This window comes from Vulpes lagopus, chromosome 10 (genome assembly GCF_018345385.1).
Source record: "Vulpes lagopus strain Blue_001 chromosome 10, ASM1834538v1, whole genome shotgun sequence".
Classification (NCBI taxonomy): domain Eukaryota; kingdom Metazoa; phylum Chordata; class Mammalia; order Carnivora; family Canidae; genus Vulpes; species Vulpes lagopus.
This window is the reverse complement of record NC_054833.1, coordinates 46,027,658-46,052,162: the sequence shown is the minus strand read 5'-3', so window position 1 is coordinate 46,052,162 and position 24,505 is coordinate 46,027,658. Positions and strand designations below refer to the sequence as shown.

Here is a 24,505-nt window from a genome sequence, read left to right as displayed (position 1 = left end):
GAATTGGAACTGGTCCTCCCACTGCAAACCAGCGTGCTTTCCACATGCTGATCAGAATAAATCACGCACATCCAGTCCCGTGCTAGACATGCACGGGGAGGCTGTCAGACAGGACGTGGATGGATGGAGTCTGGTGCCCTCACAGGCATGGGAGTCATGGAGGAAGGGGACCCCTGGCCTCTGGCATCTGTAGATTTTATGTCTGTTGCTTGCTTCCTTTGGGCTCTCCCTTAATATCTGTTTTGAGTGTTCCAGCCTATTTGGGCTGTGCTAAAGGAACCCAGGGGGGTGACGACAGCAACATACGGAGGAGACGCAGGGAGCCCCCAGGCAGGGAGACTGGGAGAGATACCACTTTGGACTGGGCTCCCCTCCTCACTTCAGCTTCTCCTTCTAGATGTCTCCTCTGCTCAAGCCTACAGAATTTCATGCTTTCCTTTAAAAACGGAGGAGCCTTCCCTCCCAGCCAGGATTTACCTCCATGGCACAGGTAAATCCCTCTCTCGCCTAGGCGGGAAGGTAACTGCCCAGTGATGGGTGACCTCAGTTCCCAAACTCCACCCCAGAGTCCTAGGCTGAGAAAGGGGTAGGATGCAGGACCCAGACCCCAGCCCCTGCCACATCTGCCTGTCAGCTCTGGAAAGTGTCCACCAGAAGGTGGTTCCACACTTAGGGACGCTGTTAGTGGTTTCTCCCCTTGCTGTGCGATCAGAGCAAAAACAGGCAACCTCTCAAAGCTTCTGTTTCCTCCTCTGTACACTGAGAACAGTCTCAACTCCCAGGATTAACATGAGTGCTGAGTCCGTGTCTGCGAAATGCCTGGCGTGGTGCCTGGACCACAGCGGGGACTAGCTACTCTCTGTTCGGAGATGCAGAGCTGGGCTCTGTCCTGCACCAGCCCTTGGTGACCTTACTGAGCAAAGGGCCTGTGGCACAGCCCACATGGAGACACCTGCCTGTGGATCCCAGACAGGGGCACTAGACCAAATGGGGCGGGGGGGAGGGATAAGGAGCACACAGAGCAGCAGCTTCCACTTTTGAAGTGGGAAGAGGGAACAGGAAGCTTCTGGTCTGGAAGCATGAACATCTCCCTTCCTTGAGGAACCTCCCCAATTATTCCCATTTCCAGCATGATCTAATGAACCTACCGAGGGCCAAACAGGGTTCCAGCTGGGACCTGCCAGCTGCGTGATTTCTCTGACCACCAGGGTCACCACCTGTGAAATTGGTGTTCGTGACATGGTGACCTCACAGGGCTGCCCTGAGGGCTACATGGGGAAAGCTGGGCATGGAGGACTTGGCAGGAGGTGTGGCACTTAGCAAGCACTCTCAAGCTGGTAGTTGCGATTGTCAAGGAACAAGCAGCCCATTTTATAAGGAGAAAAACTGAGCCCAGAGTAGAGGAAGAGGCCAGGCCAGCTGAGAAGGCACCGGGTAACTTGTTGGCAGGAACCAGCGCGGAGCCTGGACTCCAGGCCCCCGGGCAGCTCCTTCCAGGCAGGGGTGCAGACCTACCTCCAGGTAGACAACCCAGGGCATGACGAGCGTGGCCACCAGGAGGTCGGCCACGGCAAGGCTGACAATCAGGTAGTTGGTGGTGGTCTGCAGCGCCTTCTCGCGGGACACAGCCATGCACACCAGCACATTGCCGAAGACGATGATGAAGATGAGCAGGGTAAGCAGCATGGCGTAGTAGTTGTAGTGGGGCTTGCCGGGCTTTCCTTCGGACCCGTTGAAGGGCCGGCTCCAGTTCTGGCTCTCCAGATCATCATCGTACCAGGACAGGTTCAGTGGATCCATCGGGGCAGCAGGGCCACTGGGTGGCCAGGCTCTGGCCAGGGAAAATGGACACAGGGACACAGGAAGTGAGTAGGAGGACCTCCCAAAGCGTGCTGCCTCCCGTGGAAAGCTCCAGAGCTGAAACCAACCACCGGCAGTTAGTAGACTTCTCCAGCCTCAGGATTTTCAGTTCTGTGTCAAGCAATTTTCTCAAAACATTAGAGCCTGCTGCCACTATTCTGCTGGCAAGTTCTTGCAGATGGCAAAACAAATGAGCAAGTATAGTTTTTTTTTTTTTAAGTATAATAAAATAAATGAGCTTGAAAAGAGCTGATCATTCATTTATCTATTTATTCAACAAACACTTTGTAAGCACATCCCATGCACCACACAAGTTAGCGAGGACTTCCAGCTTCTAGAGACACGAGCAGGACTATGCATCCATTCGTTTTTGATTCTATAAATATTACTGAGCATTGCTCTATGTAGTGCTAGAAACACGGGCAGGAACAAAATAGACATGGTTCTCTCGCTCACATTCTAAAAGAAACAACAGCCAGTAAATCAATCAGGCAGTTACACCTCTAAGCAGTGGGCCCTAGGAAATGGAATGCAGTAGAGACACAAAACCTAGTTTAAGAATTGAAAGAAGACTTTCCAGAGGAAGTGAAGTTTGGCAGACACTCGGAGGTGTGTAGGAATTAGCCAGGGGAAGAGCTGAGAGCCCAGGGAAGGGTCTTGACACAAGAAGCAGCATAGCAAATGATAGAGCAAGAGAGCGGGCACCCAGTGGAAGGCTAGAAGAGATTCATCCAGGACAGCTGAAGCCCAGAGGGACTTGGCATGAGCTAAACAGATGGGGGACGGGTGCGGGTGCCACAGCAAGATCCTAGAAAGCCTTACAAGTCATGCTAGATTTGACCCTGAGGGCAGTGGGAACCTTGTGATCAGATATGGCTCCCACACAGAAGGTCCCAACTGCTGTATAGTGGATGGAAGGGTGTGGCTATAGGAGCCCAAGGAGGAGATGATGAGCTTCTGCAATAAAACCCTGAGGACTTCCTGAAGGTGGTGCCATTTGAGATACATAAAAGGAGGAATCAGCCAGGCCAACGGAGTTTGGGAGACATTGCAATTAGAGAAGACAACACAGTACCAGACAACAAACAATTCTGTTTGGCTAAAAACGTAGGGCACGAGGGGGCGGGGGATGAAACTGGAGGACAATTCATAGGCCAGATTGGGTCTCATAACCTGACCGCTCAGGTTCATAGGAAGGACCACTGGGCTGGTGTTTTAGAAAAGTGGTTGCTGCAGTGTAGGGGGACCTTGGGCGGGGGGGGGGGGGGCAGGCTGTGGCTGTAATTCAGGTAAGAGACGGTGGCCGTCTGAATGAGGGTGGCAGAAATGAGAATGGAGAGGTGTTCAGAATCAGTAGTAACTTGTAAGTCAGTTCCGTGGAATTTGGTCACTGGGTAGATGTGGGATGAGAAAGGCTGGGGGGAAATGGGGAGAGAGGGTGTAGAGGAGACTGCCTTTCTGCCTTGGGCTCTGCAAGGCTGGAGGTGCTGCTCACTGGGAACGGGAAGCAGAGAGCCTGAGCGGCAGACTCGAGATGCATGGGGCATTGATGAGCTTGACAGCCTGTGTTTTGGTTGTGATTGGAACATAATGCACAGATAATACAGCCGGCTTTCCTGCTAACAAAAGTGTTCCTATTTTACGTGACGGAATTAAGCTTATCAGTATTTCAAGGCATTCCACACAAAGCATCGTGACTTCCAGGTGCTTTGCTACCTGAAGGGGTTTGAAATCCACTAGTTTATGGGATGAACATGGTACCGGGTCCAAATCAGGGAGGGGGGCACACCAGCTGCCATGGGTCAGAGGGGCCTTTGCAGACGGGTCTGCCCACCTTACACCCTCATCCTTGTCTGACGCACCTGCTCTGCTAGCTCTTAGCAGGAGTGTGGATGGTGTCCCACCCAGCGCCACCAGTCTGGAGTCTCTGGGGAAGGCAAAATGCCTAATTCCACATGGGGTGACATGAAATGACACCCATGCAACAGATCTTCCAGCTTGAGGTGGTGAAGCGCGGGTCAGAGTGACACTGCACTCTGCAGACACATCCCTTCCTCTTCCCAGTTGGAGCACAGAGTGGGGGAGCTGCACATGTGCATGGGTCAGGTGACAGGGGCTGCCCCTGCCCTTCAGTTTCTCAGTTAGGATCTAGTGAGCCTACTGGGCATCAGGCAATGTGCCAGGCATGGCTGGGGGCCTGGAGACCTGGAGGCCTACTTCCCCCAGGGTTCCTGAAGGTTCTCTCTGCGATCTGGCTTCATATACCTGCAGAGGACTTGATAGCTTGCTCCAACACATATACATATCATATAATAGACATATTATCTCATTTATCCTCAAAACAACCTCCAAGGCTTATAATTACTATCCCCACTCAACAAATGGGAAAAGTCCTTGGAAAACTTCTCTTCCCTTCCCAATGCTTGCCTAGACCCTACATGTCCTTCAAAGCAAGGCTTACACAGAATCCTCCTGCCCTGGATCCATCTGATACATTACAGAAAGAATGAGAAAACCTGGGAAATCCTAAATGCCTTGGAGACCCTATTAATATCTTGGTGCAGGATTTTCTCCCAACCCCCAGAGCCAGCCACAGCCCCTACCATATCCTCAGCACCCTTCCTACCTGGGGCTGATATCGCTCACAAGTAGGGGTTGTCTGTAGGGGCTACCCCGTTACACAACACCAAGTGGAGCAGGAATTCAGCAAACCCAGCCCCAGAGATGAGGTACTCTAGCCTGAGAGAGACAAGTGTAAGTATATAAGGTATCTCCACCTTTACTAGGTCCAGGGTCTTGGCCAGACTGCTTGGCTTTTTCCAAGTCTCAGTTTTCCAACCTCTAAAATGAGAATAGCAATTACTGTTGTGCGGATGAAGTAAGATGATGCAGGTGTGGCCAGCGCAGGTAAACTCCCTAGGATTGTGAACTTCACAAATCAAAAGCAAAGGAATTAAAACAAACAAACAAGCACTCAGGCAACAAGCCCGAGGTTCCTGGAGGTGAAGTGACTATACTATCCCAATGTGGTCCATTAGGGCCAGCGTTACCCTGGCGTCCCGCTGTTTACACCATGCTACCTCCGATGGCTCATCCTTGGGATGTGGGAGTGGAGATGATGGGAGAAGGGTCCCAGATGCAGCGAACAAGCCCTAGGAGGGAATAAAGGAGAATAAAGGCAAAGTCTATTCCTGAGCCATGTAATACCAATTGCCATATTTCCTAGGCTCTACGATAGAAGTGAATGTAAGATGTGCCATTGTTTTACACACCACTATGAAAAAAATGCCATTGGACTCCAATACAGCTCCAGGATGGGGCCAACTATCAAAGGTGTTCTGAATTCAGAGACGTTAAAATGTGTGAGTGTGGAGCTGGGGGAGGTGTGTGTCTTAGAATGGTTAAAATACAGTGTCCTCCTGGCATCTCTCTGCTGGCACTTGATGAAAACCCATCAGTGTCCACCAGGCCCCTGTCCCAGCTCCAGCCATTCTGGCCTGGTCCTGGCTCCAGAGAAGCCAGGTTAGGTCAGCGCCCGCTCTGTGCCTCCCGGAGGTGGGAAAGGTCTAGCTCAACAGCAGTTGACACACTGGATTTGCCAGGATGGTCCAAGTTTCTTGTTCTTTTTAAAAAAGGAGATGGTTAAATGTATGACTCAAGGAGGATTATTTTTTTAAAGATTTTATTTATTTATTTATTTGAGAGACCGAGTGAGTAAGAGAGAGCATGAGCAAAGGAGGAGCAGAGGGAGGGGCTCCCTGCTGAGCAGGGACCTAGAATCATGACCTGAGCTGAAGGCAGAGGCTTAACTGACTGAGCCCCCCAGGCACCCCTCAGGGGGAATTATTCTTATAAGACTCTTCAGATATGGGGCACCTGGGTGGCTCAGTGGTTGAGTGTCTGCCTTCTGCTCAGGTAGTGATCCTGGGGTCCTGGGATGGAATCCTGCATCAGTCTCCCCACAGGGAGCCTGCTTCTCCCTCTGCCTATGTCTCTGCCTCTCTCTGTGTGTCTCTCATGAATTTAAAAAAAAAAAAAAGTCTTTAAAATAAAAGACTTTTCAGATAAATAAATTTCATATTATTTTTAAAACTTTGTTATCAGAACAAGAATCCTGATTTGGGATCATGAAAATATGATCACCTGGCTCACCAACCTCCAGATGCCATCCATCTCCCTTCTCCAGGTGCTTCTGTCTCATGTGTAAAAGCTCCAAATCAGTTCCGATTGGTGAGCATTTAGTGAACGCAAAATACATACATAGTCACTGCCATTGCTTAGCTACTGAGTCCTGTCTCCTGAACAGGGATGGATCACCCAACCTTGTTGCTAGGGACTGAACTGTGTCCCTCTAAAATGCATCTGTGGAAGCCACGGCCCCCAAGCCACGGTGGTGTTCAGAGATGGGATCTAGATGACATGAGGACAGGATCCTCGTGATGAGATGAGCACCCTTAGAGGAAGAGACATCCGAGCCTGTGAACACACGGCAAGAAGGCAGCTATCTGCAAGCCTGGAAGAGAGCTCCCACCAGAACCCCACCAGGGTGGCACCTTGATCTCAGGCTCCCAGCCACCAGAACCATGAGGACATTAATTCCTATTGTTGAAGCCACCCCATCTAGGGTACTTGGTTAAGGCAGCCTGAGCTGACAAAGACCCCTGCTGAAAGAGGGCCTGCCATTCTCCACACCTTCCTCTTCCCTGTGGAACAAAGGGGTGCATCTGCTGTTCCCCATGCCACCCTCTCCAGCAGACACTCGCAGATGGGCTCCAGGCCTTATAGGCTTTTCTTTCTCAGCTGCCCTGGTGTATGGGAAAGAGGAGGGAGCCATGAGCTTGAGGAGCTCCCCGGTGTGGGTGGCCTGCAAGCGTCAGGCCATCTAAGTGCCAGAGATCACCTGACCTTCGTCCATCTCCAGTCCCTTACCCTGCCTCAGCTCAGAAGGGCAACCACCCACTGAAAGACCTTCCAGAATCATCCACTCTGGTGGTCTGAACACCTTCCACCAAGTTCTCCCTCATATCCAGCCTAGCTCCAGCCTGCTCTGATGGTTGCTGTCTGCAGAGCTTCCCGGTGCAGTGTCTGGAGCAAATCCAAGGTGTGTGGGGTTATGGTGTAAGTGAACAGTGGGTCAGGCTTTTCCAGCCTCAGGGGCCTCCCCACTTACCCCTTGGGCTTTATATATGTTGTCATTCCCTGTTGTGCCCTCCTTTGAAAATTAGCTAGCCATCCAGTTGAGGAATGAGGTGAGAGCCCAGGCAGACAGCCAGGGCTGAGTGGTCCCCTGGAGGCCGCCCCTCTCTCCAGTTTGATTCCATCCAGCAGCAAAACCTTGGGGCTCCGGGCCCAGAAGTGGGGCGGGAGGAACCCTGGGCGCAGCATAAACTCCAGCAGCCTGCTTCCCGCGGTGCTGCCTCCCCAGAAAGTTTGGCATTTGAAGGAATCAAATTGTCTAATTAAAATTTAACAATCTCTTATCAGGCTCCATGGCGGGTGAGACACTGCTGTCTTAAACACATCATTTTCCCTCTCTTCTGAAACTTGAAGCATTTCAATGAAAAACGAGGGTGGGGAGGGGAGTACGTGGTATTTGCATCTCAAAAGCAGTTTGGAGGTGCTACAGGAATTGGAGGGGAATTGGGAGGGAGTAGGTAAGGGGCTCCTCCTGGAGACCCAGCAACTCAAGCCACCCCGGGCTCCTCTACAGGAGGGTCCAGACTTGGGGGTAGCACCTCCCCCATACCTCCTGCAGCTCCAGGAAGTGTGGGATCGGGAGAGGGAGAGGAAGGAGCCCCCAGTCCGTCCTACAGCAGAGGGAAACCAGAAGTTGGTAACTAGTGCCCTCACTTACTGGGCCCTGGGGAGCAGAGGAACTGAGGGAGCCCTAGGAGCCCGACCTTGGGAAGGCCAGTGTGGAGGAGAAGCCCAGGCATGGGGAAAGAGGGAGGGCAGAGCAACGGATGTTGTCACCTCCAGGGTCACCCTCTCTTTACCCCTGAATCTTCTCTGGCCTCCCAGACACGAAGGAGAAACTGGGTGGTGAGGCTGTGGGTCTGGCTCAGGTGCCAGTAGTCATTCTTAAGAGAAGAAACACTGGTTGCTTTTGCCCAGTGGTGGGGGAGGGCCCAGGTCCACAAATTCCTAGGGCTCCTTCCTCGGATGGGGCATCTATTCCCTCCTGGACTCCCTCCACTGCTCCTGCTTTTCTCCACCCAGAGCCTCAGGGCAGCTGTGGGAAAGCCAGTTTGGGCTATTTAAAGAGACCTAGGCTAGTGGGGAAACCAGCCCTCCAGGGCCAGGAAGGGAGGGTAGGCCACACACAGACACCCCCACACACACATTGTGCGCCCTCCAGATCTGGTCAGCTTCCTTAGTCCAACCTGGAATTCTGCACAGGCAGCAAGGGAGCAAAGCCCAGGGCCAGGCGGCCCCTTGGTGGCTGGACTTCAATCTGTTAGCTGTGGGGAAAATTATCCAGGTTTCCTTAGAAAGTGTGCCACAGCTTGGATGAACCTCTTCCATTCTGGCTCTCTGGCTGTGCCTGGCACCAGCCAACAGGAGCCAGGAGAGGGGGCACAGTCCTAAGAACCACTGGTGGGGGACCACCCTGAAGCTGGTATCCCAGGCACCTGCTCCAAGCCTCCCCACTGTTCCCTGGAGCTAAACCTGTCCAGGCAGTCCCTTGCCTCCTACCTCACAGCAAAGAGAAGCTGCCATCAGGTGATCACTCAGCTTCCTATCACCAAAGCCACAATGTCACCTGCTCCCACCCTGGGTTCCAGCACCCCAACCCCTAACCAGGCCCAGTCCTTCCACATAGGCTCAAGATCCCAGTGTCCTGGCTGACCTCCTCTTCCTGGCCACTCTCAGGACAACCCCTTCTCCAGGGAAGCCTCCCTGGGGCTCCAGCTCAGAGCCGTCCTCTTGTGTACTACTCACAGCACATGTCCTCCTGTGCGCTTTGGTGGAGCTTATCACAGGTATAATTAAGTCACTCAACTAATTATTTGTTTAGTATCTATTCTTCTTGCCAGCCTGTGAGCTACACCAGTGTACATCATGCTTATCTTTTTTTTTTTTTTTTTTTTTTGTCTTCTCATTTTCCAGCATGGTGGTAGCGACGGGAGGTAAATGTTTGAGAGGCATCCATGGGAGCTGGTACCTCACTAGAGTGTGAAGGAGCCAGTCCCTGGGTCTTTTCCTGCCCTGGTTGTTGATTCTCCTCTGGGTCCTTCTCAAGGGATACCAGTAGCTTCCTCTGAGATCTCTCTCTCTCTCTCTCTCTCTCTGGCCCTCTGGGTCCAGGTCATGGGGTTGGATACCAGCGGGTTGGGTCCATTTAGGGAATTTTGCAGTTGTGCCATCACTGGGGCATACGGGGTTAAAAGCCATTGAAAGAAAGAGAATGTGTGAAGATGAGTGTAGGTGTATGGGGAGGTGGGAAGGTGAGGTGAATTCTGTGGGACGGATGCAGAGAGCTGGTGGGGATGGCTTCTGGCTTCGCAGAAGGCCCAGGAGGCCCAGGGGTTCGCAGTGTCCAGATTATCACCCCACCGTGGGAGTGATGCCCCAGGAGGCCAAGGAGGCTGGAGCCATCTCTCAAGCAGCACCCACTAGCAGCCATAAAGCAACCACAGGGAGCACCCCAAGGGGAGCTGAGACAGGGAGGGTCCCAGGGAGAGGCAGGAGCACACATGGCTCCTCTGCTCTGAAAGCGGCCCCTGCATGGGGATTTCACCAAGAGCAGAAAGAGAGGAGCTGAGCGTGACCTAGACCTTCCCACCCCTCGGGACGGTAGGACACCCTCTGCGTTTCTCCCTCTTCCCAAGGTGGCCAGGTGTCCCTGGGAGCATGGAGTGCCCCAAGAGGCTGGGACAAAGGATGGCTGCAGGGCCCTGAGACCTCACCCAGGCGGGCCCAGGGTCTCCAGTGGGTGGGGTAAGGCAGGGTCTGGAGACCCAGGGAATGCAAGAGGGCGTCTGCCTGACAACCCCATCCCTGTGCATTTTGAAGGCTCCGTAAAAATGTCTCCTCACCAACTGTCAAAGTGTCACAGATTAATTAACTGTTAGCTGGGAGTGACTCAGTGTGGGGAGGGGGTGGGGAGAGAACGCTCCAGTAATGCTAAGCGGGGTGGTGGCGGCACAGCTCCCTGCGTGCGTGCGTGCGTGTGCTGCCTTTTGATTAAAAATCCTCGCAGCTCAACACTGAGCAAGGGACGGGGCAGATCACTGGGGCAGCTCACGTGCCAGCAGAAAATTGGCAGGTGGGAAGCGGGGCAGAGGGCGTGGGGCCTGGGGCCCCCTCCCCAAGGAAGGGGACACAGTGGGAAGAAGGAAGCCTCTAGAACTTGCTCAGATCTAAATTCAAAAGGGAGCCCACAGGCTGGCACTCGCTACCCGCCCCCACCCTTTCTCTTTCTCTCCCTTTGCAATCCCCTGACCCCATCCCAGGAAGACAAGAATTGGGACGTTGAGCTCAGGTCATGCAAGGAGCCCAGGAGGCAGGTACACTTAGCCCTGCGCACCAGCAGGGGCCGGGAGGGGAGCGAGGGCGGGTCTCAGACCAGCCTCCTTGACCTTTACTTTAATTTCAGGAAAGAATTGAGAAAACATGCTCTTGAAAGCCAAGAGGGAGACAAATCCTGAACCTTATTGCTCTGGAAGGAGGAAAAACAGTCCTTGCTATTTGGCAGAAAATTGCTTTGCTTTATGAAAAGACACCCTTGTTCATGAAAGCAAAGAGCAGGTCAACCCAAATAAAAGCCGACATCCCCATCCCACCACTGGGAACCCTGGGGTCCCATGTCCCCCCACCCCGCCACCACCCTCCCACTCCAGCAGGGGGGCACTGGGGGCTGTGGGGACATTTCTTTTCCAGGAAGCAGAAAGGAACCCATTCCTAAACGGGGGTGGGGGGCAGAGGGTGCAACGGAGCAACCAGATTTAACTTTACGACTCCTGCCCAAATACCTATTTGGTGTCTGTACCTCAAAGACCAATTGAAAGCAAAACTTCCCGCCAGGGATGCAATTAGCAAAAATCCGGATTGTGGAAAAATACAATAAAAGAAACTTGAAAGCTGAATCGGCCAATTATACTGCGGGGAACTTAACCTGAATCCTGATTCAAAGAAACCAACTTTTAAAGACCCTCAACCTTTCACGAGACCATTGAAAATCTGAAGGGTAGATTTTGACAATATTAAGGAATTACTGGTAACAGTTTTTAGGTGTGGCAGTAGCATTCCGGTCCATTTCCGTAGAGTCCTTGTCGTTAGGGATGCACACTGACCTATTTACAGATGAAAGGAGACGATGCCTGGGATTTATTTGACAAGAATATAAGGGGGTTATGGATGAATCAAAATCGGCCATACACTGATCGTGGTGGAAGCTGGGTGACACGCCAGCCTTGGGTCCTGCATTTCCCAAGGACTATGGCTCAGCTGGTAGGACGGGAGGTTGTGACAAATGCACAGCTACCGAGCTCCTATTCCCTGCTCGTCACTGTGTGAAGCACCGTGCATAGTTCATTTCTCTTAATCTGCACCACAGCCCTATGACATGCGACATTATTTCCGTGTCTCGGATGAAGAAACAGGCACAGAGAGGAAAGTAATTAGCCCACCGAACACAGACCCATCTGCCTGCAGAACCCAGACCCTTCCTTGGTCCAGGAGTTGAGTCTGGCTGTGGCGTGGCCCTGACAGTGGAGGGGTAAGGCGTTGGGCTCCAGGGCCAACAGGCACCTACAGGACCGGGGGCCTTTATCTTAGCCACAGCCCTGGTTCCTTCAACGGCGTGTCCAGGCTCCCACCCCAGCAGGCTGTTAGGTCTCAGACCGGTGTCTACAGGGCCCCATAGGAACCGCCCACAGTCTTATAAAGAGGGAAGTGGAAGGCCAGGCCACACACAACTTTCCGCAGAGTCCCCAGTGCCCTCAGACAACTGATGTTTTCCAGAAAATGACACTTTGGTTGTCTCCGGGGCATCAGGCAGCTCAGTCCAAGTGAGCTCCAAGGAGGATGGGACATACTGGATTCCAGGCGGAGCAGCAGAGGAGTGTGGCTGAGCATGGGGGTCAGCCCAGGGGCTGCTTCTTGGGCTCACCCCCTCAGGCCAGGCCAGCCTGACTTCCTCCTGCACCTCCCTCGTGTCCACTTCCATTCCATGGGCTGACCCACCAACAGGGGTGGCATCTTGTCCTGCTCAGGCTCCTGGCACCTCACTCAGAGGGAGGGAGGGAGACAGGGGTACAGCCACAGAGACACTTTCCCTGCTGCAGCAAGGGGCTGGGGTCACGGACAGAGCCCCCGACTTCCTCTCCCACATGACAGGAGTGTGTGGGAAGGGCAGCCGCAGCGATGGGCAGGGTCCTGGTAGCTGCTGTGTGCCCGCTAGCACCGCACACCCTTCCCCCATCCCATCCCCGTCGCCCGCATTTGAGGCTTTTCCAAGCAGCAGTGACCAGAATATCAAGAAGAATCGCTTCCTTCCATCCCGGGAATTGACAAAGAGGAGTCAATGCAGCCTGTTTTTTGTTTGTTTGTTTTTTGTTTTGTTTTGTTTTGTTTTGTTTTTTAATCATACAGACAGATCTGGCTTTCAGTCTCACCCCCAGCACTTGCTAGCAGTGTGGCCTTGACAACGCCATCACTCTGGGCCTCAGTCTTCTCATCTGTAAAATGGAAACAGTAACTCCCTCCTCGATGGCATGGTTGGGAAATCAACTTAGAAAAAGCACATGGGGATGCCTGGGTGGCTCAGCGGTTGAGCGGCTACCTTCAGCTTGGGGCGTGATCCTGGGCTCTGGGGTCAAGTTCCACATCGGGCTCCCTGCGAGGAGCCTGCTTCTCCCTCTGCCTGTGTCTCTGCCTCTCTCTGTCTCTCATGAATAAATAAATAAAACCTTAAAAAAAAAAAGAAAAGAAAATGCACGTGAAGGGGCCAGTATGTGGTACATACCCAATAAGTAGCAGCTCATATCATTACGATGGATGCTGTGGACACCAAAGAGGTGAGGCTGAGTCTTGTGATGGTCGAGGCAACACACCAGGGCTGTGGTAAGGAGCCCTGGGGGATAGAGACCTCAATTTCTCTGTGGCCCCCAACCCTCTGGACAATCCAGAGAGACCCCAGTCATACCGAACATGAACTTCTCACCAGCCAGCCCTGAGATGTGTGGGTACCTGGCAGGTGACCCTGGGCAAACTCTTCTCAGTCTGTACCATGTGGATTTATAGCAACCTCGACACTTCCCCCTGAATCTTTGAGAAAGAGAAGCCCTACTTGGCCTGTAGCCTTCCTGGTAAATTCTAAGACAGCCACGGCTATAGGATGTCTCAACACTGGTCATCTCATCTAACCATGGAGATGTCTGACCTGCAGAAGGATAATCTAGTTCCCTCTGCTGAACCACTTCTCTGATACTCAATTTAATAATTAACAGTAATTTAATAACGAGAGCAGACATCCCTAATTTCAGCAAGTGGTGGAAGAACCAAAACAATGCTTATGTTTCAGAGGGTCTTACAAATTCTAAAGTCCATTCTTACAAATTCTGAAGTCCTATAAAACTGTCAGTGTATTACAATCACCTCCACGGGGACCGTCCTCTGGCCATTGATCATACCGACTTCTCATTAAAAAGCCCCGGTGCTCGCTACATCCCACTGCTGTTGGCCCGTGTTCTTTGGTAGTTACTTTGCCCCGTCTCTCTGATGAGTCCATGAGGCCTGATGGGCAGAAGCTGTCTCAATCCCGTGCACATCCTTAGCACCTCCTGGGAAGGCTACCAGCTTAATTGGTGTTAATGAGCGTCTGTGGCGCGGATGGGCATTGAGAGCAGCAGTGCTGCTGTGAAGAGCTCTAAACAGGGTGAGACTACTTTCCTTATGGGGTTATTCTGAAGGTTAAATGAGGTACATCAAGCACAGTCTCTGGCCCAGAGGAGGCCAGCACTTGTTCCAAGTCTCTTGAAGACTAGCCTGGAAAAATGCAGAGAATTGAATTTCACTCCTGGAAGAAACCTTAAATCTAATCTCTTTATTTTACAGAATAAAAAACTAAAATGCAGAAAAGTGAAAGGACCCACCCAAGTGCCCACAGCCAGTTGCTTTCATTACTGAGACAGCCGTCAATGAATGGGTGACGGGCACTGAGGGGGGCACTTGAGGGGATGAGCACTGGGTGTTATTCTGTACGTTGGCAAATTGAACACCAATAAAAAATAAATTTATTATAAAAAAAAAAGGTCTCTAGACAGTCTCCCCTGCTTCCCGCGGCTCTCTGCCTGGCTGGTGGATGGGGCTCCGTGACGGCAGGTATTAGCTTTCCCTGTGGTCACCGTCACGTCACCAGCAACCACATCTTCCAAGATACGAAGGCAGCTCAAGGAGAACAATTCTGGGGGCCCTCTGGGTATCCCTCCTGAGTCTCCCCTGAAGTGACCCAACTTGGGTACTCGCACCTCTCCCATCCCTGTCCTCGGCAGAGATGTACAGGTGCCATCGCCACCCAGCCCACTCACTGCCTGGCCACCGCTGTTCTCGTTCGGCCTGTCCTTACAAGGCTGCTCGGGGCCTGACACTTGCTTTCCCCTGGATATTGGTGAGGCCGTGCGCACCGCGGGTTACATGCTCGTGGATGGTGCACAACATGCAGGGCACCTGCTAGGTTTCTTTATGGGCTGCTGCTGCCTGAGACCATGTTTTTGGAAGGTTTCCTGTCCCTTTCTTCTCCAGGAACCTGAGGCGAGGACTGAGCCTCTGGACTTGTGGCTCAGCAGCCTGATGGGCGCAGTGGTGGAGACAAGAGCAGAGGCCAATAATCCACGGCCAGGGCTTCTCTGCTCCGCAAAGACGGCAGGAGAGCTGCTGGCCAGAGGAGGATGGATGGGCTCAGGGACCCGCTCACCCCCAGCCGTCTATGGATAACTCTGACCAAGAGACCCACCTGTGGGTGGTGGGGGGGAGGGAGGAGAGGAGGGACCCACCCACCAGAGAAGGTGGCTGTTAGGAGCGTCACTAAGGAAATGCCTCTGGCTGGAGCTGCCACCCTGGCTTCCAATCCTGAGAATTTCTGAGGCAGAACATAAACACTTCAGTCTTATCTCGGGACTCCTGGGACACAGATGAGCTAAGTTTTCTGAGCCCGTCATGGCAAACAACATAATGTCGCTAATCAAACTTCCTGTGCGCCCACCCAATTTGATAAATCAGCCTTTTGATGCACTAAGTGAAGATGAATTAGGAGTAATGAGGCTGTGACAGCTCCCTGAGGCTCAGGTTGACGGGGAGCTGTGATGACTGAGGCGGTGGGGGTGGGGGGGGAGCTCTTCGCAGGGATCAGCTTGAGCTGCCAGCTTTGTGCAAATAACCCGCCGATGCCAAGGCACCTCGGCTCCCCCACACACACACAAATCCTGTGCTCTCACACACACAGTCACCATCCGAGAAGTGCAAGCTGGTGCGTCTGAGAAACAGAGTTTGCTACCTTCCTACAAGGAGTTACATGCCATAAGCCCCAAGCCAGCAGCTATTTGGGGCTGATTAGAACCTGGAATCAGGAGAGAGAGAGAGAGAGAGAGAGAGAGAGAGAGAGAGAGAGAGAGAGAGAGGAAGGAAGGAAGGAAGGAAGGAAGGAAGGAAGGAAGGAAGGAAGGAAGGAAGGAAGGAAGGAAGGAAGGAAGGAAACCTAGAATCGATTCATTTTGTTGCATGGGGGAAAGAGGGGCTGACGAGGCAGGCTGGTAAAATCCTTACTGGCAAGGCTGCCTGCCACTTTGCCAAGGTCCCCACCAGCCCAGGCACAGAGACACAGCACTGGTTAACAGATTCCTTCCTTCCTCCCAAGTTGTAACTGGCAGTCTGTGGGCCACACGGAGCTTGCAGATTCGTTTTCATTGGGCTCATAGAGCATAGTTGGAAAAATTGCAGTTTATTGCCACTATTTAAAATTTGGAGATCTTATATCAAAATAGATCTCTAGCTTCTCTTTTTTTTTTCTAGCTTCTCTTATAAAAAGAATCACAAGGCTTGGGAAATAGTGGGTTGGCATTCGTGCAAAGCAACACCAGGCTGGGGTCAAGTAGAGGCAGCCCCCTTTACACGGGGCGCACACGGAGTGAAGAAGGCAGAGGCCCTCCCCAATCAGAGGGAGGCCCTCTCCGATCAGAGGGAGGCCCAACTCATGGGGAAGGGGCTGTGTCTGTAATCCAAGAATGGAAGAAAAGGAAGGAGAAGGAGCCCCATCTCCACCCTGAGCATCCCACTCCCCTCGTTCTCCCCGGCTGCCCCAGGATGCACGGGGCAAAGCCCCAAGCCTTTGGCAGAGGCCCCTTCCGCCTGTCACCACGTCCCGCCCCAGTCAGCTGGGGCCCAGTGCCTTCAAGTTTGCCACAGCCCCCACTGATCCTTATAGCCCTGCACTCAGCTGGTTTCACTCAGTGTACATTGACTGCCAGGCCCCAGAATATATTTAAGCTTGAGTCCCCTGTTTTGTAACAGTATCCAGGGTAACAGAGCTGCTAATATATTGCTGAACTACAAAGGCTGTGTCTGAACAATGCTCTAATATCCTCTTACTTGAGCCTCACTATCAAGGCTGGTGATGGCAGGAAGATGGGCACTCTGGAGGCTGGGGAGGCTTCTGGAAACACACAGGTAACTTTTGAGCAGAGCAGAGTTGTTTCTAACCCTCCTCAGCCCTGCCTGGAGACTTCAGCCCTCCCTCGGGAGACCCCTGTCCTACTGTTTCTGAAACACAGTCTCCCCTGGGCTCCTTTCTGCCAGCTGATGTTCAAAGTGACACAGTAAAAACAAATATCTCTCCCCAAAGGTTGCCTTCGCTCTAGCCTTTCTATGATTGATCCTCTAATTATATTTGTCACCCAGGAAGTGCTAATCTCTTCAGCAACCAAAGTGTACACCACAGGTTGAAACAAAACATCCCATCTTCCTGGCATGAGATAAAGTGAGGTCTGGAGTTTTTTGCATGCACCAGCCTGAGAGGCAGGGCTCCTGGGGACCTGGGAGAGGTGGCCGGCTGCTCTTGGCTGCCTTCCTCACTCTGCAAGATGCCAGACTCCCTGCGGGAAGACCAACTCCCCACCCTTCCTCCTTCCTGGAACAAATATTCCAGGGTTTACTTGGTGGAGGGGAGGCCCAAGGATCCTCCCCTCCAGAACGGACGGTGATGACAATAAATAAGTGGACCCAGCTGCCTCTGGGTCTTTCAGCTTCCATTTAAGAGAACAAGATCTTGAGTTCTTTGAGTGGATGATGCTCCGTGGTCTCTGCCTCTTCCAAATCCCTTACTCACTTATGATCACTGAGACCACCTCCTCCAAGAAGTCTTCCATGATTTTCTCCTCAATCTCACAGCACACAATTTGCACTTGGTGCTTCTCATTTGTCTATCTCTTCCCCTCCCCTGTGCTCTCCTAAGGCAAGGTCTGCGCCTTATTCTTCTTTTGCTCCTACAGCACCTAGTACTTGCCAGGCATTGTGTGGGAGCTTAACAAATGACAGCGAGGTGGAGATGAAAGATCACGCACTTTAAAAGCTCTCCGATGTCCTCCACTGCTGGCACATAGAATTAGCCATCATTCTCCAGTTGCCTTCTCAGGAAGGAGCACTGCTGATGGCCACGGCACAAGCCTGCTCGCTCTAGGGAGACCCGGAGAGCCGTGTGCCCACCAGGCAGTTACATCTGTTGCTAGACCTGCTCATGCTAGCTGTTCTTCTAATTGCCATTCATCTAGTTCACCATTTCATAAACAAAGAAATATGAATTCAAAATCAAAATAGCGATTGCATAGTGACTAAGTGGGATGCATTGCGGAAAGCTTTTCATAAAGAAAATTCACTGCAGCACCTGGGTGGATCAGTGGTTGAGCATCTGCCTTTGGCTCAGGTCATGATCCCAGGATCCTGGGATCCAGTTCCACATCGGGCTCCCTGTAGGGAGCCTGCTCCTCCCTCTGCCTGTTTCTGCCTCTCTCTCTGTCTCTCATAAATAAATAAAATCTTTAAAACAAAAAAAGAAAAATTACTAAAAAAAAATTAAAAATCCTGCCTAGTTCTGTGAATGAGATAATTCTAAAAAGTCTGAAAATCTAGGAGTCTACATTTGTATTGTTTTATAAGTTTCAATATCTGCTTTGCTTTCTAAAAGTGAAAATACTAGAGGTTGTAGATAAACATTATGGCAACACTTATACAAATAAATGGGGCCAGGCTCCCAGCAGTAGACTCTACTCAAAGAAAAGACCCAAGATATCCCCAAAAAGTTCGGTTAATGGAAGCACATGAATGTTCCAAGGAAGCAAAATGCTTGAAGTATCATTTTTAAAATGAATCCTCTCATTATGAATTACTTCAACTGGTCACTCAACTGTGATGGACAAGAGGGCCTCCACTCTGTTGCCTGGCCAGTATGTTAGCTTTGTCTCTTTTTATTTTTTTAAAGATTTTATTTATTTATTCATGAGAGAGGAAGAGACACAGGCAGAGGGAGAAACAGGCTACCTGTGGGAAGCCTGATGCTGGACTCGATCCGAGGACCCTGGGATCACACCCTGAGCCAAAGGCAGATGCTCAACCACTGAGCCACCCAGGCTCCCCCTGTCTGTCTCTTTTTAGTCTTCCTACCAGGAGAACTATGTGGCTTCTGAGAAAATGATATGTCCAAGTCATCCATAACCTACATGGCTGTGCGTTGCACTCCAGGGGCCACCTGTGAGTGAGGGCTGATGGGTATCGCTCCCTCATTCAGCATGCTTGCCGAGCCCCTTCCCTTTACAGTGCCGATCGGGGACTGGGGATGCGGTGTCAAACCAGGGGCACCCCATCGTTCCTGGGCAGTCTACTAGCTCAATGGAGCAACAGGCCCTACAGCCGAGGCTCAGATGTGAGCACAAGCTGGACGGTGTGAGTCAGAAAGAGGGCACACTTTTGCAGAGAGGAGGTGACAGCGGAAATGTGACACACTAAACAAATGAATGGCCTGCCACTCTTGTAGCTCAATGGGATCTTTCATCCCACTGGGCAGAATTTTTGGCAGAAGCAAAGGCTCTGGCAGTCAAGAGAAATGTAAGCAAGTAGAAATGCTTGAAAGCAAGGCTGTACAGCCCTGTGCTGCTCACTCCACCACAAATGTTTAAAACAGGTGTCACGCGTTCTACAAATGCCTGCCCAGTAGTCTTCCAAAGTCTCTAGGTCCTGAAAGACAAGGAAAGACTCTGGAAGTGTCCCAGACTGGAGGAGACCAAGGACACAGGACAACTAAACACAACACAGGATCCTAGATCCTGGACTCTAAAAAGGGCATTAACAGAAGAATTGCCAAAATCAATCTTGCTCTTTAGTTAATAGCACTGGAGCAATGCTACTTTCTAAGTTTTGACAGCTGTACTCTGGCTAGCTAAGATGTTAGCTCCGGGGTGGGGGGGTGAGTGGGGGGAGCCTAAGTGAAGGGCAGGCAGGACTCGCTGAACTATTTCGGCACATCTTCGGTAGGTCTAAAATTATCTCCAACGAACATAGGCATCCAGTACGGTCAGGTGGGAGGCACCTCTGGTACACAGGTGCCTGAAGGGGCTGGGCCACGGCTCCCTTCTGCAGGTGACGATGCTGGAACTCCTCCTCCCAGGCAAAAAGGAGGCTCCCCTGGCCACTCATCCAGGAATAGAGCATAGATAGAGCATCAGGTATGTGTCAAGCTTCTGGTGCAAGAGGCAGGAGGTGCAGGGGGAGTAGAGGCGGGTTAATATCTGGCCATTGATTAGTGTTTTGTCCTGGTCATTTTAGCCACCCCCTCTGTCCAGAGAACAGTGACCCTCCTTATGTAGGTGTCCTCCTTAATTCTCACAGCATCCCCATTTCTCTGAGAGCTAGAGAGGGGCCCAGCTCATAGGCGGCAGAAGCAGGACTCCAACCACCGGCAGCCTGCCAGCCACGGCTCTGGTGCATTTCTAGGGGCTGAGTCTGTGAGTTCCCGTGAGCCACCCACTGTCCAGGTCCAGCGGGTTTTCCTCTCCATCTGACCTGCTCTCCTCCTCCCGTGGCTGCCTGGCAGTCCGTGGGGGTCTGCATCAGCCCTGCTGGGACATGCAGACTCCGCTTCATGCCCAGGCACCAAGGGCAAGGTCTTGGGCTCCACCTGCCCACTCCCCGCTTTCTGGGGTCCTTGCTGACGGATCTGACTGCAGTCCCTAGAGCTGTTCCCTGAGCCTGTGGTTGGTGGATCCCACCCCTAACTACCCAGGTATCCTCACCATCCAAGTTTCTCTTACAGTCATTTCTGCTGAGAAGACCAGTCTCCACCCCCCTGGCACAGAGGGTCAGACACAGGGCTGCTGCTGGTGCTAGAGAAAACTGTTCTTACTTACAGCCGGTAACAATAACAAAACCAGTAATAGTAACAGTAACAGCAGCTACTGCTTATTGGCCATTCACTGGACACTGCTGTACACTTACATGCACCTTTTTGCTAATTCTTAAAACAACTGTAAAAGGTAAATATTACATGAGTAATATTACAATGAGTTTTCACTGCAGATGGAGCAGGTGAGGCTTCGTGGGCAGTAGGCACAGTGGCCATGAAGCCTGGGTGTGCCCCCTTTCGCACGGAGCTGTGAAGCCCCCAAATGCACGACACCTTCAGAGATTTTACCTGCACCACTGCCAAGCCTCACAAGGGTACAGTGACCCCATTGTACAATGCAGGTTGATGCAAGGCCTTGTGAAAACAGGGAAGAACCTGACCCACGTATCATGCTAATGCGTGCAGACACTGTGCTAACTGTCCTGGAATAAAGGGCCACCTGTTCCCACCTGTAATTCTGCTGAAGACTCTGTGACCACACAACTAGTTGATGGCAGATCTGGGGCTCACACTCAGGCCTCTCTGGCTTTGCAAAGCCCTCGATTTCTGCCTCCTCCAAAGGCAGGAGCTGCTGGCCTCACCCACTGGTAATGCACCATCGGTCCGGAAGAAGCCCTGCCGAGATGTGGAGCTGTGCTGGTACCACTGGGGAACTGGGTGTCTGTGGCAATGACAATGACTCTGTCACCCCAGGAGCCATTCTCTCCATGTTTCCAAAGTGGAAGTTCAAAGGGAACCGTGCACACTTCCCCATCTGCCTGCCTGCCTGCCTGCCTGCCTGCTCTGGCTGGTGTAACAGAAGCCCTAACTGGCCACCTCTGCTCTCCACTGTAGCCTGGACTTGAGCAGGCCTAGGTCTGGCCCAGGAAGTCGAGGCACAGATGCTGAGCAAGGCGGCTCTGGGGAAGAGCCCTCGGGGCACATGCAAATGCACCCTGCAGCATTTCACAGCCCCTGGAAGTCCAAACCTGTCCCAGTCCTGCTCCACCCTCCAAGGACAACAGCCCCTACAAACCCGGGGCCTGGGCCGGGGCCTGGGCCGGGGCCTGAGCTGAGGTAGGAGACCCACTCGCACGGCCGTGTTCTGCTCCCCACTGTCCCCGCCGCTGCCATGCTGGCAGTCACGCAGGCTCTGTGATGCTGTTTTTTAAAATCATAAAATCCTCTCCCACTCCTGCGCTTTCAGGGGCCTGCGCCCTCGGGTTGCCTATCGAATTCGTGACTTCTGGCACATTCCCTGCTGCACGGAATGCCTGGTGTGGGGGGATGGAAGTGGCTGTGAGAACAAGAGAAAGGAAACTTTACCACTTCTCCAGGCTTCCCTTCCACCCTCTGAGGAAAAAAAAAAAAAAAAAGCAAAGAAAAGACGGCTCACCTTGTTCCGGGCACTCAGAGCTCATGAGCCTGGCAGCCAGGAAAGTTACCGTTCACCTTGCTTCTAAGCAAGGGCATGTGGGCTCCGAGGGCAATGGGGACAAAGGCAGAGCCCTTGGGGTTGAGTGTGACCCACACCAAGATGCACAGACACAGAGGCGTGTGGAGGAAAAGCTCTGGCCCAGCCCTGCCCCACATTCACAGCTGTGTGACCTCGAGCAAATCACTTGCCACCTCTGGGCCCTGGTTTCCTCCTCTGATGAGTACATGTGGCTCAGGGACCACCAAGGCTTTGCTCTCCCACGCTGATGATGCACTCTGCAGCTCGGCCCATGCTGGGGGGCCAGTGGAGGAAGGAGGGTGCTCAGAGCACTCAGGGAATCCTCCCCTGTCAGCCTGGGGACAATTGTCTGCTATGGCCACTGCATCTTAGAGCAGGTGTCTATGGTCATGACAAGGGTAAGACCCCATAAAAGGATCCTGAGGCGTCTCTAGAGGTGGGGCCTAGCAGCAGAGTACATGCTCAGAGGACCTTCAGGATGGGAAGTCATCGTCACTATGAGATGGAGCCAGGAGACACAGTTGGTGGGTGAGTCACCAGGGATAACGAGCTTTGAGACAGGAAGACGCAGACGTCTTCTGACACCCTCTCCAAGCCCTGATGAGCCCAGCGTGTGTACCTAACCCCCGAGGTAGCCCAGGGATCTGGCTTCAACTGGGGGTAGCTCAGCCTTGGAGGCACCTGGCTAGTGGCTGTGTTTCCAGCCCGCACTGCAGCCCAGAAGAGCTGAGGCTGGAGAGCGTGCCCCATCCTCTGGGGGAACCCCTGGCTATTCTTGGAAACACAGGGACTCCTGGCACCCCCTCAGAGCTGCTCCCCACTCTAATAAGCCCAGGAGTCCCTGCCACAACATTTTCCCCTCAGAAGGAGTTGGTGTCTCTGTAATTGCAACGTGATGCTCTCTTGGCAGCAGCATTAATCACCCCGCAAGTCCCAGCCGCAGCCAAGAGAGAAGGAACCGGGTGGTGGTGTGGGGGGGTGAGGCAGGCAGAACCAGAGGGGCCTGGTGTTGCTAACTGTCCTTACCCATGGGCAAGGGTAAAGCCACCTGCCCTGTGCCTTCCTCGAGCCTAGTCATGCTTCCCGAGAGACCTGGGCTCAAACCACATTCGGGTTCTCCTGACGTGGGGAGGGCTGACCAAAGGCCAAGTAGCTGTCCCTGGCCACTGCAGAGGAGCTGTGCCCAGCTTGGCCTGCATCATGAGACAGGCCCACCGGCCTGGAACCCAGGCTCCTCTCCTCCCACCCTCCTCTCTGCCCTTCCTGACCAGTCTGCACCTGCTTTCCAAGCCCACCTCCCAAAGCCACAGCTTTAGGCTCCCGTCACGGCCTTGCTCAGGACTCCCTTCAATGACTTCCTGAAGGATAAAGTCTAGGCTCATTGCCCCTTATCATCAACCTTCCTAAATTACCCCCGCTGCTCTTTGATGGAGAGCCTACACTCTAGCTAGAGCTGATCGGTCCTGTGGCTTCCCCTACCCCCACCTTTTCACTTGGCTCATCCTCTCTCTTCCCTCATCTTTGAATGTCACCATTTCCCCACCTGCCCTCATTCCCAGCTGTCCAAATCCTACTGACCCTTCATGGGGCAAAGCCTACCTCCTAGAAGAAGCCTCCCCTGACTGCAGGAGCTCCTGGGACCTCTTCCCTCAGCACTACCAGAGTTTGACAAGATGACATCCGTAACTAGTTTTCATTATAGAGCTGAGGAGCATTGGAGGTCTCAGGGGCAGGTGGACAGATGAGACAGGAAATGTTTCATGTTCATTGGGTGTGGGCATTGGTGCTCTGCAAACAAGCTGTGCACTGCAGGTGTCCCTCCCAGAGGCACAGATCAGTGGGCCAAAGCTGGGTTTTCAAAAGCATAACGTTTCTCCCAATGAGCACACACCCATAATGAGTGCTCAGTGAAACTGGCCACATGAATAAATGCCATGCTAGCAGGGCGACACTGGGACACGGAGCTGCTCCCAGATGCTGCACCACGATGGTGTCGGCAGCAGGGAGCTACCCAGAGGCTAGGTGGAGATTTTAAGCTGGGGCAGGAGCTGAAGAAAAGACAGAACTAGCCTTAATGTCTGGCAAGTGAATATGCTCCCAGAGGCAGCTGGGGTCTTCCAAAACCTGAAGCCAGAGAGACTACGAGAGAAGTGAAAAGTCACCCCCACAGTCAGAGTGAGGTGGCTGAGAGCCCAGGAGGAAGCTGGCGTCAGTATTGGCGAGCAGAGACCCAGCCATTCCCAGAGCTCCCGCTCAGGCTGGCACCTGCCCTGCTGGTTGCACTTTTCATACTCACAGTTAGTGAACGGCTCACATTTTCATGTGCGTATCTATCCCCAGCATCGAGCACCACCCCTGACACCTGGGGGCACTCTCAATAAACGCAGTGCTTGTGGGTGATGGAGTGGGTGGGGCTGGGAAACTGGGGAGAACATGTCCCAGTTACAGGAGGCCCTCGGTCTATTGTTGCCATAAGAGAATGTTCCAGAATTTCCAGTGTTTCAAAACAAGACTAAAATCTGAACTTTAATTTGAAGTCCCCTTTAAAATGTGGGCAACTAAGGCGTCACTATTTGAGCCAAAGCACTTCAGTGGGTCAGACCCAGCTTGCCTCCTGTACTCACATCATCTAAGACACCAAAGTTAAACAAAGGGCCACCGTTTCAGGACATGTTGCAGTTTTCAAAGGGCTCACAACAGCCTTCTGACCAAGCAGGATGGGGCTGTTACTCTCTAAGAGTTGAAAAACCAGGCCCAGAGAAGCTTATTAATTTTCCCAAGGTCACTCAGCTAGTTAGCAGCCAAGGCAGGATCAGAAC

The 24,505-nt window shown here is 52.6% G+C and overlaps 1 protein-coding gene across 1 annotated transcript in view; it reads right to left on the bottom strand.

Annotated features, from left to right (window-relative positions):
- DRD2 (dopamine receptor D2) overlaps positions 1-24,505 on the bottom strand; it is a 61,787-nt gene that overhangs the window by 10,489 nt on the left and 26,793 nt on the right. The window contains exon 2 of the mRNA XM_041771912.1: positions 1,516-1,831. Within this exon, the coding sequence (XP_041627846.1) occupies positions 1,516-1,800 (285 nt within the window). The 5' untranslated portion in view covers positions 1,801-1,831. The remainder of the gene's footprint in view (positions 1-1,515; positions 1,832-24,505) is intronic.